The sequence below is a fragment of the Argentina silus genome (genome assembly GCF_951799395.1).
Source record: "Argentina silus genome assembly, chromosome: 18".
Taxonomy (NCBI): domain Eukaryota; kingdom Metazoa; phylum Chordata; class Actinopteri; order Argentiniformes; family Argentinidae; genus Argentina; species Argentina silus.
Window position 1 is genome coordinate 7,819,394 of NC_139672.1, and position 15,253 is coordinate 7,834,646.

Genomic DNA, 15,253 nt, shown 5'->3' on the forward strand with positions numbered 1-15,253 from the left:
ATCATTTGTTTCCCATGACAAATACGCTGCCACTGCAACCCCCCCGCCAAGATACCTGAGCCTCTCTTTTTTTATTATCTTTCTTTCATTCTCTCTCTCTCTCTCTCTCTCACACACACACACACTGCACAAAAATTCACGCACGCATGCACGCACACACAGCCTCTCCCTCTCTCTCTCCTTTTCTTTCTCTCTCTCTCTCTCTCAACAGGGGTAAACCGCATTACTGTTAACAAGCATGCATCTCTCTCCCTTCCCGTGGCGGCCCTGGCTTAAGCCACGCTGTGTGTTTGGTGATGATGTATGTTAATCATGGCGAACAAACAACAACCACACCCTTCGTTCCCCCTTTAGCTTTATTCAGAACTAAAACAACCTTCTTTCATCGTCATTATTCTACCTATGGGTCGACCTACAGGATGCATCTGTGTGTGTCTGTCTGCAAATCCATCCATCCATCCATCCATCTCTCAAACCAGTTCTCTTGGAGGAGACTGATCAGTCACGTCATTGACTCACAGATCCATTCATTCATTCTTTCATCCATCTATCCATCCATCCATCCATCCGTTCAGTCGATATATATTCATCCACGTATTCCTGATGGAGCCCTTTACCTTCTCCTGGTTCCAGTGTGTGTGTGGCTGTGCAGTATAGCCCACCTCCCTCTACTTTCCTGTCTCTCTCTCTCTTTTCACTCGTTTCCCCTCATCTTCCCCTCCCCCTTTCTTGCAGATTGGAATTCATTAGCAATCAAAGAGCCACTGACGAACACCCCATCTTAATTACCCTCTCATCTGCATATTTGCATATTAATCACTGCAGACTTTGCTGTTTTACTGCTGCAGTGGCTTAAATTATTACCCCCCCCCACACACACACACACCCCACCCCCCACACACACAGCAACACCCTGTGTTCTCTAAGCTCAAGGACTTTACCTCTAGGTGGGGCACACATACACATGCGCACACACACACAGAGGGGATATCCAAAGATTAGCCCTATCTTTGTCTCAGTCCAAAAACAATACCTTGCCTCCAACCATGTGTTTGCAGATCTGAAGGGACCACTTCAACAATGTCCCTCAGGGGGCTACATGTCAATAGTCTAAAGTGGCCTCCTCTCCTTTCTCAGCTCTGACCTGAATCAACAGGATGGGTCAAAGCAAGTACCAGATGGGTGTCCGCAATAGTTCTTTCACCTATCCTTGTGAATTCAGATCGGTGCAAACGAAGGAGACCAAACGAAGGAGACCAGACGAAGCGAGGGAACCACTTTAAAGTAAAGAGGTTCAGTCAGAGGCTGAAGTCGCCCCATTGACACTGATCTAAGTGTCAACGGGGCTAAAGCTTATCCTAGATCTGTGCCCTGAGGACAGCTTCCATCCCAAGCCACCTTTCTGTGCTTCCCCCTTCTGGTGACATGAGTGTACTACACGAAGAGGACAAAGTGGTTCACGTCACGCCACACAGCCAATAATGAGACAGCACTCAGTTGTGTGACAATACAGTACATACCATTTATTTGACAATTATGGATTTATAAAGACAAAGCTTTTGACTGTTTCGTCATACAAACCATCCCTATCTTTAAGCCTTTACTTAAAAAGTAGACAAAGAGAAACCAAAAGAAAGCAGCGAAAGGCCCTTGACCCCCACAGGAACACAGATAGAAATGACTGTTTGAATTTGTTCATATTTCCTCCACTGGGCATACCTCTTCTACAGACGAAGGGAGGGAGGGAGGTTGGTTGGCCAGGACAGCTGGGGCTGAACAGGCCTCCTCTCACCTCTAGTCCATCATCAGCACTGATCTGACACAACCGGATAGGAGAAAGCAAAGGTCCAGTAGGAGTTCACCATGTTGCTTTCACCTATCCCATGTCCTGTTCTAAAGGAGAGGGAGATACTTTAAGCGACTGAGATCAATCAAGGGGGGGCAGCACTGTGGGGACCAGGAGTGCATTCAAGGTCGCAACATTTAGGTTCTTGCACGGACAAGAAATTCATGCTGAAATGTTTGGAACGTTGTGCAACAGGCATTGGAAAGAAATGTTGCATAAACCGGAGATGGTTATTCCCATGGTTATCCACATGGCTTTGAACACTGAAAAACATTGCGGTTCTGAACACAACCCGGGATCAAAAACATGCCTGTTGTTTCGTCACCAATGCACGATAACGATATTTCAATCTCTTCGCGCCATAACAATACACTCACATCATCATCTGGCTGAAGTGAGAAACAAAAACTGAAGCGTATGAACTTTACATATCTGGATATGTTTACACATAGATACATATATGAGACACATTGTGTGTAAATATACTCATATATGTACAAATCTATAAACACACGTACATTAACACCTAATCAGACGGGTCTCATCTTGACGGGCTCGTTTCAACGCCTGTCCTCTGATTTCTACCTCCACCACCAGCCCCCCTGGTCTGCATTCTACAACAGACAGAGAGAGAGATCTCAGGGGGAGAGTTATGGGGATGCCAGCTTCAGCAAGAGCCTGTTAGGGGCATTTAGGAAGACAGAGCGAGGGGCCGACCCAGTCACAGACATGAAGCACATTGACAACAGTTGTGAGTGTGGGCTGGTTTTTGACACGGTTATGTTTGTTTGTGATTGTAGGCTTGTTTCTCACATGGTTGGAGGATACGCTGTTGGTTTGATAGTCAATGAGGTCGATTCACACAAGGAGCCCTAAGAAGTTCACCTGAGGGAGGAGAGGTGGGCTGACAAGGAAAGCACGCGTGTGTGTATTTGTTTATATGTGTGAGGGTTCTGGCAGCTACATGTATGTATGTGTGTGTGTGTGTGTGTTTAGTCTGCTATACGTGTGGGAGTGCTGGGTTGGTTCAGCCCCATGGTTTTACAGAGCCAGCCGGCAAAGTCTACCCCCTCCACTTCAGACCGCTTGATAAACGTGTGGTTCTGAAACAACAACAGAAATACAGCTCAGTACAAACGGATACACACTTGTGGCCTTGCTTCAGTTGATGTAAAAAGCACAAAAACATATCTGACAACCTGACTCTACAAACACAGCCCAAAGACTCACCGTCAGCATCCTCAGGTCAGCCCTGTCTGCTGGGTTCTTGATGAGACTAGGAAAAACACACACACACACACACACACACACACACACCTAAGGTCACTCACAGTCCCTTCACACACCCATCCACCCAATGCCTATGACATGTTTAACACCTGATAAGACAAGTGAATCGCATGTTGTAATACATGAGATTCATATCAATCCATTTAATCCATCATTACTTCATGGCACTCTCGCAAAGCAAATTAGATTAGATTCATGCAATACTTCAGACAGACTTTTCATGGTTCATAAACCATCAGAGGGAGAGGGACTCACCACTTAGTCACAAAATCCATAAAGTCAGAGGTGAATACTCCATGGGGCAGTTTAGGAGGAGGCTGAAACAGAGGAAGACAGAAATTAATGTGTTGATTCATACCACTGACAGCAGAGGACCAGGGCTGCGTCTCAAATAGCTTCCTCTGCTACCTTATCACTGACTGGTCAGTTCAAAAGGATGGGCTACACCATATTGCTGTCCTCTGTACTGCCCTTTCAGATCAGATGGTGATAAATGGGAGGAGAGGAGGCAAGGAAAGGAAACAATTCCAGACAATTGAGACGCGGCCTATAAGAGGAGGTCAATCTCACCTCATTGACGATGTAGTCCAGCAGCTCAAAGATGGCCATCGCAGGGCCGTGGCCTGGCATACAAGCACAAACAGGTTTGGTTTTAAAGCACCTACTGTGTGTGCACCCCTGACTTAAAACACATCAATACACAACTGGGTCTATTCAAACAAACAATGTTTTATTTGCCAATCAATCGTCAATCAACTGTTTGGAATGTGGTATTTTCGGAGGATATCTTACAAGGTGAAGTGTGTGTGTGTGTGTGTGTGTGTGTGTTCTCACCGCTGACGGGTCTACCAGGGGGTCTGGGGCGTGGTGAGGTGCTGTGTGACTCCCCCTCGGCCCCGTCCAGAATGGGCCGTCCAAATATGGCCTCTAGTTCCTTGGCATCTGGAGGAGGGATGGGGTAGCGCCCGAGAGACAGCTCTACCAACGACAGGCCCATACTCCACACATCTGACTGCACCGAGTAGTGGGTGCCCTGCAATCTCTCAGGCTACAACACACACAGAGACATAGACAAATATAGATATCTTTTTTTTTTATACATACACAACACACACAGCGTACATAGTGTGAAAGGAGTCTAAAGAAAAAAACACTCTAAATCACCTCCAGATCTGAGACGGAGGTTTTTTTTACTGACTGTCATGCCATGGAGTCATTAAGGGCACACACACACACACACAATTCAGAGAGAGGGCTAACGTACCGACATATAGGATCGTGTTCCTACAAAGGAGTTGGCCATGGAGTCGATGAGTTGGCCGCTCACACCAAAGTCACACAGCTTGATCTCCCCACGAGAGTTCACCAAGATGTTAGAGGGTTTCACATCTGGGTGCCAGAGAAGAGGTTAGACACACAGAAACATGGACGCCACCGACACACACACACACACACACACACACACACACACACACACACACACACACACACACACACACACACACACACACACACACACACACACACACACACACACACACACACACACACACCCTCTAACTGCTCGCGAGCAAACATAGCAATATTACGTCATTATGAAACGAAAACCACAGCAGGACCATTCATGTAAATATTATGTATGAAACTTCAAATATATTATCCATCAAGCAGTGTACCTCTGTGCATGATCTGGTGTTTTTCTCTTAGGTAGGCCAGGCCTCTCAGAACCTGTTCAGAAGAGGGAATAACATAACATAACATAACAGCCCAACACACAGTTGACGTAAGTAAATAAATAGGTATAACAGTCCTCAGAATGTCTTGCCCAATCCACATATACTCATCAAAACTAACGGTACCTGTAACTGTGATTTTTAAACGTTTTTCGAAAATAATAATAGATCAGACTTACGGCGATGCTGACTTTGCCCAGGATCTCTTCTGGGATCCTCCTGGCCTCCTTCAGCACCTGATCCAGGGAGCCCCCATCCTACAGACAACACAGAGAGAGAACAGAACAGAACAGAACAGAGAGAGAGAGAGAGAGAGAGAGAGAGGGGGAGAGAAAGAGAGAGAGAGAAATAGAGATAGAGAGGGGGGCAGGGGGAGGGTGAAGATGGTGATTAGCAACAACATGAGTAAACAGAATAAACAGGCTACAACTATCCACTTCCATAAGGTAGCACTGATGTGAGAGAAAGGGGATTCCCGATGTATCCAAAAAACTCACCATCCCAGACAGAGAGCAGCGTAATCCCATCCAGTCACATCTGCCAATTCCAACACCTTCCGCCCTACATCTCCCTTGCCCCCCTTGCTGTGTTCAATGATACAGATACTGATTCCTCCCTCAATGTAGAAGCTCATCCCTCTCTCCCACTGGTCTCCCCCTTCCACCCTCGTCTCCCCTTGTATTCCCCCTCACTCCTCCCCTCCGCCTCTTTTTGCTTGCTTATGCCAAAGGCAAATTGTTATATTCCATGCTACTCTCATTCTCCCCCCTCCCTCACCATGTGTTCCATGCAGATTGAGATCTCTCCGTCGCTGTAGAAAGCCCCGTAGAAGCCCACGATATAGGGGGAGTTACACTCATGCAGCACCTGCAGCTCTCTGATGATCTGGTTCCTGATGGCCGGCTTGATCTCCAGGTGGATCAGCTAAGGAAGTGGGTGGGGTGGGGAGAACAGGGGCTGAATACATTAAAGATGTAGAAGTTGCCTCTCAGCAAAGATACAGGGTCAGATATGTCCTCATCACCCGTATGGTTAGGTTAGGGGCACTGTAATCTGATCCTAGATCTGTGGCTAAATGCAAATTCTACATAAAGCTGAATACATGGACGGACAGAACATGCTCCATCACTACTTCGGCAGGGAGGATTTCGGGGGCATCTTACAGTATGTAGATTATTCCTCGTTCACCTGTTTGCTAGACCAGTATTTGAAGAAGTTTGTTTTCACGTGCGAGTACTGTCATCATTACAGCTAACGGCTCACCTTTCTGGCCATGACCAGGCCCGAAGGTTTGTGGCACACTTTGTTGACCACGCCCCCGTTGCCGGCCCCCAGCTCACAGATACGGTGGAAGTCGTCGTCTTTCAGCTCTCCCACCTTGGCCTTCTGGGTAAGGAAAGCCTCCAGCCTCTTCTTCTGCTGTTCGTCCAGATCCAACTCCTCCAGCTTCTTCTGAAGGGCCTCCAGGTTAGCTCTGGAAGTGATGGAGGGTAAGGGAGGAGAGGAAGCGATTGAGCAACAGGGTTGAGTTCCAGAACAACGTTGTGATTTGCATAGCCACCAACATCAGTATGATATTGCTGAGTAAGTGTCACATTTAAATAAAAAATGCAAAATTTGAAACCACTTACTCAGAGGCAGCATCTATGGTGGTGGAGGTGGACAGTCCCTCGCCAGTGGGAGTGATGTTTAAGGGCACTGGTCTCCTTTTGGGAGCCATGATTAGTTCTAGGGAATGATACTGCTAGACAATGTTTGTTCCTTTCAGTTACAGCCACAGTTGGTAGCTGGCCACAAGTTATCCAGTTACTAAGTAGTGCTGAGCCGCTTGATCCCAAAGAAGCTGCTAATGTTGTTTGTTGCCAGATCAAACAATCCAGTTCCAGCTACCTTGCTGTGCTAGCTGTCAAGTGAGCCGGCGTACATCTGACAGCTCAACAGGGCAGGGTTAAAGAAGATGACAAACTTTGCTAGCTAGCAAAGCTAACGTAATTGCAGGCTGATGCTAATAGATCAAATAGGTAATATTTGCTTAAGTCACAAAACTGGAAAACCTATTCAAGAGTAAGTGAGATCAGGGGATAGATTCGACAACCAACCAACATAGCCAATCACTCACTCAGCAACTAACTAGCTGGCTAGCTTTATGGCTAACGTTAGGCTAGCTAGCTATATTATGGCTGGTTGCAGCAGGTCTGGTAGCAATAAACTGTCGAGCTATCTTACAACTAGCAAGCTAACATTGTGACCCGCCAAATTCGGCACACAAGTCGTTGAACACGAGTGAATTACACTACACCAAGGACACCATTGGGATCACAGCCATCAGCATCTCCCCACCACCACAATTCTCGTTAGCCAATCAAGCTAGTTAACAACCTCCACTGTCTCTAGCGGCTAGTCGCGTGTTGCCCCCCCCCACCACACAACCTCTAACCCGTTACAGCCTAGCTGTTTGTTCAGAAGCGGATGATCGCCGCGGCCGAATCAAGAGGCTATTCGCGTCCGAGGATGATCCAGTCGGGAGTCGGGCCGGCGGGTGCTCTGGATAAAACGTCCCAGAATGAGGGTTGGGGGCGCGGCTATGTTTGGCCCTCTCAGATTTCGCCATCTGTGTTCTCGGAGCTCCACTAGTGGAGCTCCGCCCACCTACTTCGGAGTGAATGTAAATGTGTGTAAATGAGGACTTCTTCAAAATAAGAGCGCCCAGGTTAAACTTCATTTAGCATTTAAACATGGTAAATAGGGATCAAGGAACCACATGTAGATACGACCTGCTGAAGTTCAAACCGAGCATCAGAATGGTTAAGAAAGGTGATTTAAGTGACTTTGAACGTGGCATGGTTGTTGGTGCCAGACGGGCTGGTCTGAGTATTTCAGAAACTGCTGATCTACTGGGATTTTCACGCACAACCATCTCTAGGGTTTACAGAGAATGGTCCGAAAAAGAGGAAATATCCAGTGAGCGGCAGTTCTATGGGCGAAAATGTCTGGTTGATGCTAGAGATCAGAGGAGAATGGCCAGACTGGTTCGAGATGATAGAAAAGCAACAGTAACTCATCACCATATCATATTTGGTATAGTATTGCCACTGAAGGGTTTGTAATTGTTCTTATATCCTAATTACCCTGATGAAATAGTATTGCCCCAGAATAATGGACTGTTAATAATAAACTGTTAATAATCTCTGGTACCACTCTACTCGGCAACCCTTCTAGAATATGGATAAGGTCAGTTTGAGTCTAAAGCGATGTCTTAGGAAATGTTGAATGTCTTTCCACAGGGGTTGACATACACACTGACACACACTCAGTTTTGCTGTCTATAGGAAAGGAAGTTAGATTTATATCAGAAACTTGCACTGTAACTCCCTTAAATTCGAGTGTTTCCATTTCATTCGTACTGCCAGTATACACAGTATACAAGGAGCTTCTCTTCATATTGTAAGTACAGTTGTGATATTTCAAATAACATTGGCACAGTGGGTATCTCTCCCTATTCACCACTGTGTAATGCAATATTGTATCACCCTTGGGTGCTAAACTATTATGTCATGGTGATGAGTGTTGAATGGAATGAGACATTTTACTGTTAAGAGAGTAGTCATCATCATCATCACCCATTATTTGGGATGAAGATCATCTCCACCCTATTATCAGCTTCTGCTTTTCAAACCCCAAATCTCCTGCAGTTTGCGATAAGCTATGAGTAAACCTTGTATTGTTGTGCAACTGATCACCATCACTGTGTGTGTGTGTGTGTGTGTGTGTGTGTGTGTGTGTGTGTGTGTGTGTGTGTGTGTGTGTGTGTGTGTGTAACAATATTGTGATGGACCAAACCATTTGTGACAAGAGCAAAACCAATTGACCAAAAGAAAGAAAACAAGACATGTGGTTAAATCATTTCAGGGGTGAGAGAGAATTACAGATGGAGGGCTAGTTGATATGGGCTTCGGTGACATGGAACAGATTCCACCAGACTTTGTTCTTTGTAAAAAAAAAAATATATATATATTTTTTAAAAGTGACAACATTGAATTACCAAACCCGTGGAGGCTTTCCCCTGAGCAAGCAATCAATTATTTAACGCAAACTCCATTCACAGTAAAAAACAGGAAGGTCCCACGGTTTTCGAGGGAAGTGACAACATTGTGACAACATTGAATAAACTGTTGAATCATCATCATCATTATTATTATTGTTATTGTTATTATTATGCTGCCAATATTGCACTATCACCACTGGGAGGCAGGCTTCCTCAACCTTTTTAGCCTTTCACACAACCCTGTTTAAAGCCAGTCTAGAGAGATTCACAGAAATGTAGTCATATGAAATATTCACCTTTAAGAAGAAGAATTTAATTAAAGATAAGAACGACCTAAACAAATGTAAACAAATGACGTGTAGCTTCAAATCATATTTGAAACAAACAGAAACCCGTGGAGGCTTTCCCCTGAGCAAGCAATCAATTATTAAACTCCATTCACAGTAAAACAGTCGTGGGAGTTTAAAATAGTCAAAGCAGTGAGGACTGCAGAGTTGCATGGTAAATAAAAGCGCAAACATAAACAGATAAACATGCATTAATTCTAAGCGAAGTGCCCTGTAATACAGCATACATTAACATTTACGGGATTTTTGGAAATATCAAGGTAGCTTGTTCTGGCCTGTTCTCCATTCTCAGGTTGACTTTTAGGGTTTGGTTTGTCTTCTTTGACCACATCCTAAAGGAAAGGGGTAAGGAGAGGAATTATCCTGAGGATATGATTCAAGTTCTCACAGACGACAGGAGCTCCAAATCACATGATGCTGTAGAGAAGATACAGTACAGCTGGCTGCTGTCACATGATCTTGTGACGTGACGTTATTAGCACACGTGAAGTGGTTACGTTTAATACACAGCTTTTCTTCATGACATGACACATGGCGTTGACTACACAGCTCCAGCTTCGACCATAAAAGTATAGAATTTGAACTCTCACTGCTTTATGACATTACCACAGGAACCATTCTTGAGTCATGGTTCAATGTCTCAACTACCAGACATGTCTAGATGTGCACTGCAGACCTGAACAATAACATATTTTAAAACGTGTGTGCTTGATTTAGCTTTAGCCTTGCATGCAGAGACTATTGCAATGATTCTATTGTGCCTGACAAGGAAATCAAGCATATCTCATGTTGTTGAATATTCAAATATGCATTTTGCCTAGGTCTGGCGTACAATCTGTGAGCTAGAAACATTCTCTATGTCCCATAAGGGCTCACATAAGCTTAATTTTCTCTCAAACCCACATCAAGGTTCCGAAAAAGAAGAGACAGGGCTGACACCACCCTGCTTGGTTCACTTCCAGTGAACAACAGGAAGCATCACTGAGACAAAAAAAAATACTATTAAAATGACTAGTAACTATAATTACTTATAGACATTAGTTATAGAGATACACTTTATGACATACCATCTGACAGGTCGGGCTTCGCTGATGTCATCAGGCAGTTTACAGCCCTTGGTGTCCGGTAGTAAGAGAGACAGAAAAGCTGTGAGGAAGCTGATTGTGCCAAAGATAATGTAAGGCATCGTCTTGTTGTAAACTCCTGAAAAGAGAAACAAATGAAAAAAGTAAAACTGAGAAATAATCATATTCAAGTACATTTACATTTACATTTATGGCATTTAGCAGACGCCTTTATCCAAAGCGACTTACAACAATACATGTGTTTAAGTAAATGAATCATCTATCCAACAGTCATCATAGGACAAAGTAATCAATGCTCACACCAGGGGCCATAGGCAATCGTAATGCCAGTAGGCTATTTTTTTTTTCTTTTTTTTTTTTTTAATTAGCAGGAGAGAATTTGTACAGGGGGGGTAGCGGAGATGAAGAGGTCTCTAGGGTTGGGGTTAGCGTTAGTATAGGGGGGGGGGGGTAGTGAGGGTGAAGCGGTCTTTAGGAGGGACTGTTAAGATTTAGCCTGAAGAGATGGGTTTTCAATCTATGGTGGAAGATTGGAAGTGACTCTGCAGTCCTGACAGTAGTGGGAAGCTCATTCCACCAGCGGGGCACCAGGACAGTGAAAAGCCATGACCGAGTAGCACGGCCACTGCATCCACATAGAGGCGGCGGTGCCAGGCGGGCAGCCGAGGTGGACGAGTGGAGTGATCTTGCAGGGGTTTGGGGGCTAACCATTGCTTGCAAGTAGGGAGGGGCTGTTCCCTTTGCCGCCCGGTAGGCAAGCACCAGGGTCTTGAATTTGATGCGAGCTGCTACCGGGAGCCAGTAGAGGGTGCAGAGGAGGGGCGTGACATGGGAGAATTTGGGGAGATTGAACACCAGACGAGCGGCAGCGTTCTGGATGAGCTGCAGAGACCTGATGGAGGAGGCGGGGAGTCCGGCCAAGAGTGCATTGCAGTAGTCAAGGCGGGAGATCACAAGTGTTTGGACCAAAAGTTGTGCTGCTTCTCTGGTGAGGAATGGACGTATCCTTCTGATGTTGTAGAGGAAGAATCTACAGGAGCGTGCTGTCGCTGTGATGTTCGCCACACAGGATAAGTGGTTGTCAAGGATCACCCCAAGGTTCTTGGCTGTATAGGAGGAGGTCACAGTAGAGTTCTCTACTGTGATGGAGAAGTCTTGGAGAGGGCAGGGCTTTCTCTGGGAGGAAGAGCAACTCAGTCTTGTCAAGGTTGAGCTTGAGGTGGTGACATCCAAGCAGAAATGTCTGCAAGACATGCCGAGACACGTGTTGCCACCTGTGAGAAAAAGTTGAGTATCATCTGCGTAGGTGTGGTAGGAGAAACCATGTGAAGAAATTACAGAGCCGAGATATTTGGTATAGAGAGAAAACAGTAAAGGCCCAAGGACAGAGCCCTGGGAGACACCAGTGGTGAGGGGTCGTGGAGAGGACAGCGATCCTCTCCACGTCACCTGGTAGGAGCGACCAGCCAGGTAGGATGCAAACCAGGGGAGTGCAGAGCCAGAGATGACCAATTCTGAGAGGGTGGAGAGAAGGATAGGGTGGTTTACTGTGTCAAATCCAGCAGACAAGTAGCCCTGTTACCTTGAGGGGTCTCTAAAAACACCAATACACACACACCTGAAATGTACTGTACACAAACAAAGACACAGATAGACACACACACGCACACATACACACACACATACAGACAGATACACACACACACACACACACACCAGCGTAGATGATGTAGGGGCTGAGGATGCTGCCTATGCGTGAAGCCATGGAGGCCAGTCCCAGGCCCATGTTTCTGACCATGGTGGGGAAGAGCTCAGTAGTCCACAGATAGAGGAAAGCGAAGGCCCCGGCCGCACCCAGCTTCCCAAGCATTGCCAGCACCTGAACCAGCACTTGCTGACCTGAGGAGACACACAACCAGAAAAACACATAAATAAGGGCATGGTTAGCAAACAGCTAGCAGACCAGACATACCTTTTGTATTGTGCAGGGCATTAGACAGAAAGATAAACACAGACATTATTGTCTTCGTAGACGTAGAGGATAATAGGTGTTGTTTTATAAAAGGTCCCGGTGAGACACAATTTAAGGTCAACAAGGCAGACCGAATCAGTTTGATGACCACAGTATGCAAAATGCAAGCTAGCATAACTGTGGGTATTCTACATGCCTTTGATTTGGAGTTAAAGAGATAGAAAAAATAAACATTTTAAAGAAATATGTTGTCTTGTCTTTGAGTCACAGACACAAACCCTCTGGGATGAGCCCGATGACCAGTAGTGTACTGCCGCAGACCAGCAGCGAGGAGAAGAGGATCATGGGCCGCGGGGCTCGGTAAGTCACCATCCAGTTCAAGATGTAGGCCACAATCTCAGTCACCGCGGAAAAGAGGCAGTTGATGTAGGCGTCGCCGCTCATGTAGGCCGTGTTGAGGGAGAGACCGTAGAAGGTCATGGAGGTTACTGCCCTGAGGGGGGGGGGGGGGGGGGGGGGGCAGGGAAAAATGGTGAAGAGGATGATGGATGAGGACGATGACGATGACGATGATCATCATGATGATGGTCAATTTAAATTCCACAGACAGACATTCAGCATAGGCAGCCTTGAGGGAGACAGTTAGGGAAGGGTCCTTACCAGAGGATGATGGTGAGGATGGAGATGTTCCTCATATTAGTGGTCCGGATCAGGTCTAGGACGGTGTACACTTTCTGCTGCTCTGAGGACCTATCTTTTTTCTGAATATAAAAAACGCATAAAAGGACACAGAGTTCAACCACACATACATTGTTATGTACAGTATGCTGAATTACAGTTTTGGTCATTACCAAGTTGATACATCATTTTTGTATCTTGGGACTTATAATGATGGTTGACCCCAACTGTGTGGCTTGTGTTGTTGTTAGTGTTAATAGGTGAGCTTGTTAGTGTTATTAAGTGAGCTTGTTGGTGTTATTAGGTGAGCTTGTTGGTGTTATTAGGTGAGCTTGCGTTAGTGTTATTAGGTGAGCTTGAGCTTGCGTATGGCCCTAACAAGCTGATTACCTGCAGCTGTGTAGAGGCCTAAAGAGGGCCAAGGCCTGTGTGTCCCTAACCCTAACCCTAACCCTCTAGGCAGGGCGCCCTTTTTCTTTGGTACAGTAGAAAGCAAGTAAGGAAAAACCAAACACCTCACAGATACCCTTATGCCACATGCAACACTCCACATGCACACTGATGTACTGATTTCCACACCTCATCTAGTTATGATTATCTTCCTTACATACGTTAAACCATCTTTAACTTCATCTGCTACTAAAATAAGACTTATTTGCAACTTCCCAGAAAATCTATCTATCGTCCAAACCATCTTTAAACTACCGAAATAAGACTTTGGAAGCCCACAAAGTATTTTTCTAGTTGTTGTTGTTATTGCATGAGAGGTCTCAGTACCATGAACTCCAGGCAGTCGTCAGCTCGGAAAATGACCTCGGGGGTGGGGATTCTGTATGTCCTGGCAGTTTTCCGTATGATAAGCTCTGCCTCCTCCCTCCTGCCCTGCGTCAACAGCCAACGAGGAGACTCCGGGATCAGCCTGGAGACAGACAGACAGACAGACAGAGACAGAGACAGAGACAGAGACAGAGAGACAGAGAGACAGACAGACAGACAGACAGACAGACAGACACAGAGAAAGAGAGAGAGAGAGAGAGAGGAAGAGATCAACGTGGACATCACCAGAGGATGTGCAGCCCTTCCCAACATCCACCTGGCCCACCATCCGACCATGGGCACCTAGGACCTCTACAATGGACTACACAAAGACCGGGTGAGGATCTTTGCAAAAACCCTTAAAGACGCTGCCTTGGGACGCAATCCAGCCACCATCTCTTACCATCCAAGAGGCTACCACAGACCATCGGAGAGGCGTGTCCACGTGAGAGACTTGTATAGTGAAGCGTGAGGGCACGCTCTCCCGAACGGAGGGGATAGTGTAACGACCCTGTGTAAGGCCCGTTAGCAGCTCCGCCAAGTGAGTTAACTCTCTTGGTGTTGTGGCTAGCGCGGCCGGTTTGTAAGCGGAAGGTTGCGAGTTCGATACCCGCTTAAGGCAAGCTACTCTGCCCCGCCGTTCGCTACATACTAGTTGTGATATACTGGTTGTGATCTTTGTGTGTTCTTACAATATGTGCATCTATTCCATGCGTAAAATGTTATAGATATGCCTTACAGTGACGTATGAACACATATATGGACCTTTGAGCGACAAGTCTATTCGTGGCGGCTCCGCTGTCCCCATGCCTATCATCCAGTCCTCACGGCAATGAAGAAGGCGGCTCATCCGTGCTCTTGATTATGAGGTTCATGCAGTCCGTGAGAAGTGGCTGCTGGGCTTCACAGCGCCTCGCTCCAAAAAACTGCGTGAGCCTCAATTAACTCTCAACCAGTCGGATTTTTAGACCAAGTCGGACAAATGTTATCCCCATCATGCAACAGGTACTGATGCATGACAAGTTTCCAAGTAGTTGCAGTTGTTGTTATGGGAGAGGCAAAGCCGACAGGTTTTATTTAGGCCTATAGGCTTAGTGTGAAAGGTGTGAAAATGGCATCAGAGGAAACGAGAGACTGATGAAGTCACATCAAAACTGCTCAAAACTGATCCTGTCAAACAAGATAAATGAGATGAGCACCCTCTTTGTTGTAGTGCTTTAACAGTAAGACTGCTGGTGGTTGATCTTTTGTCCATCAAAACCACGAGATAGCGCAAGATCACTATAAACATGCTAGAGAAGGAGATTTATTTCAAAGTGCTTTTACTTGCTTATGCTGTCACGCATTATCTAAGGAACTCCTCACTACTTCATACCTCTCCCATAAGAACCTCCAACAACGAGTAGCTGCATGGACAGTTTCCAAATATGTAGTTGTAGCG

General features: G+C 45.9%; 1 protein-coding gene across 1 annotated transcript; it reads right to left on the minus strand.

The window, feature by feature from the left end:
• Positions 1-1,508: 1,508 nt before the first annotated feature.
• On the minus strand, positions 1,509-7,395 carry map2k2b (mitogen-activated protein kinase kinase 2b). The gene is made up of 11 exons (XM_083689546.1): positions 6,501-7,395; positions 6,133-6,343; positions 5,647-5,793; positions 5,049-5,126; positions 4,813-4,864; positions 4,401-4,525; positions 3,971-4,184; positions 3,707-3,759; positions 3,392-3,453; positions 3,077-3,122; positions 1,509-2,949 (listed from the first exon to the last, which is right to left on the minus strand). Exons 1-11 carry the CDS (start codon positions 6,587-6,589, stop codon positions 2,839-2,841), a joined length of 1,188 nt encoding a protein of 395 aa, XP_083545672.1. The 5' UTR covers positions 6,590-7,395; the 3' UTR covers positions 1,509-2,838.
• Between the last annotated feature and the right edge of the window lie 7,858 nt (positions 7,396-15,253).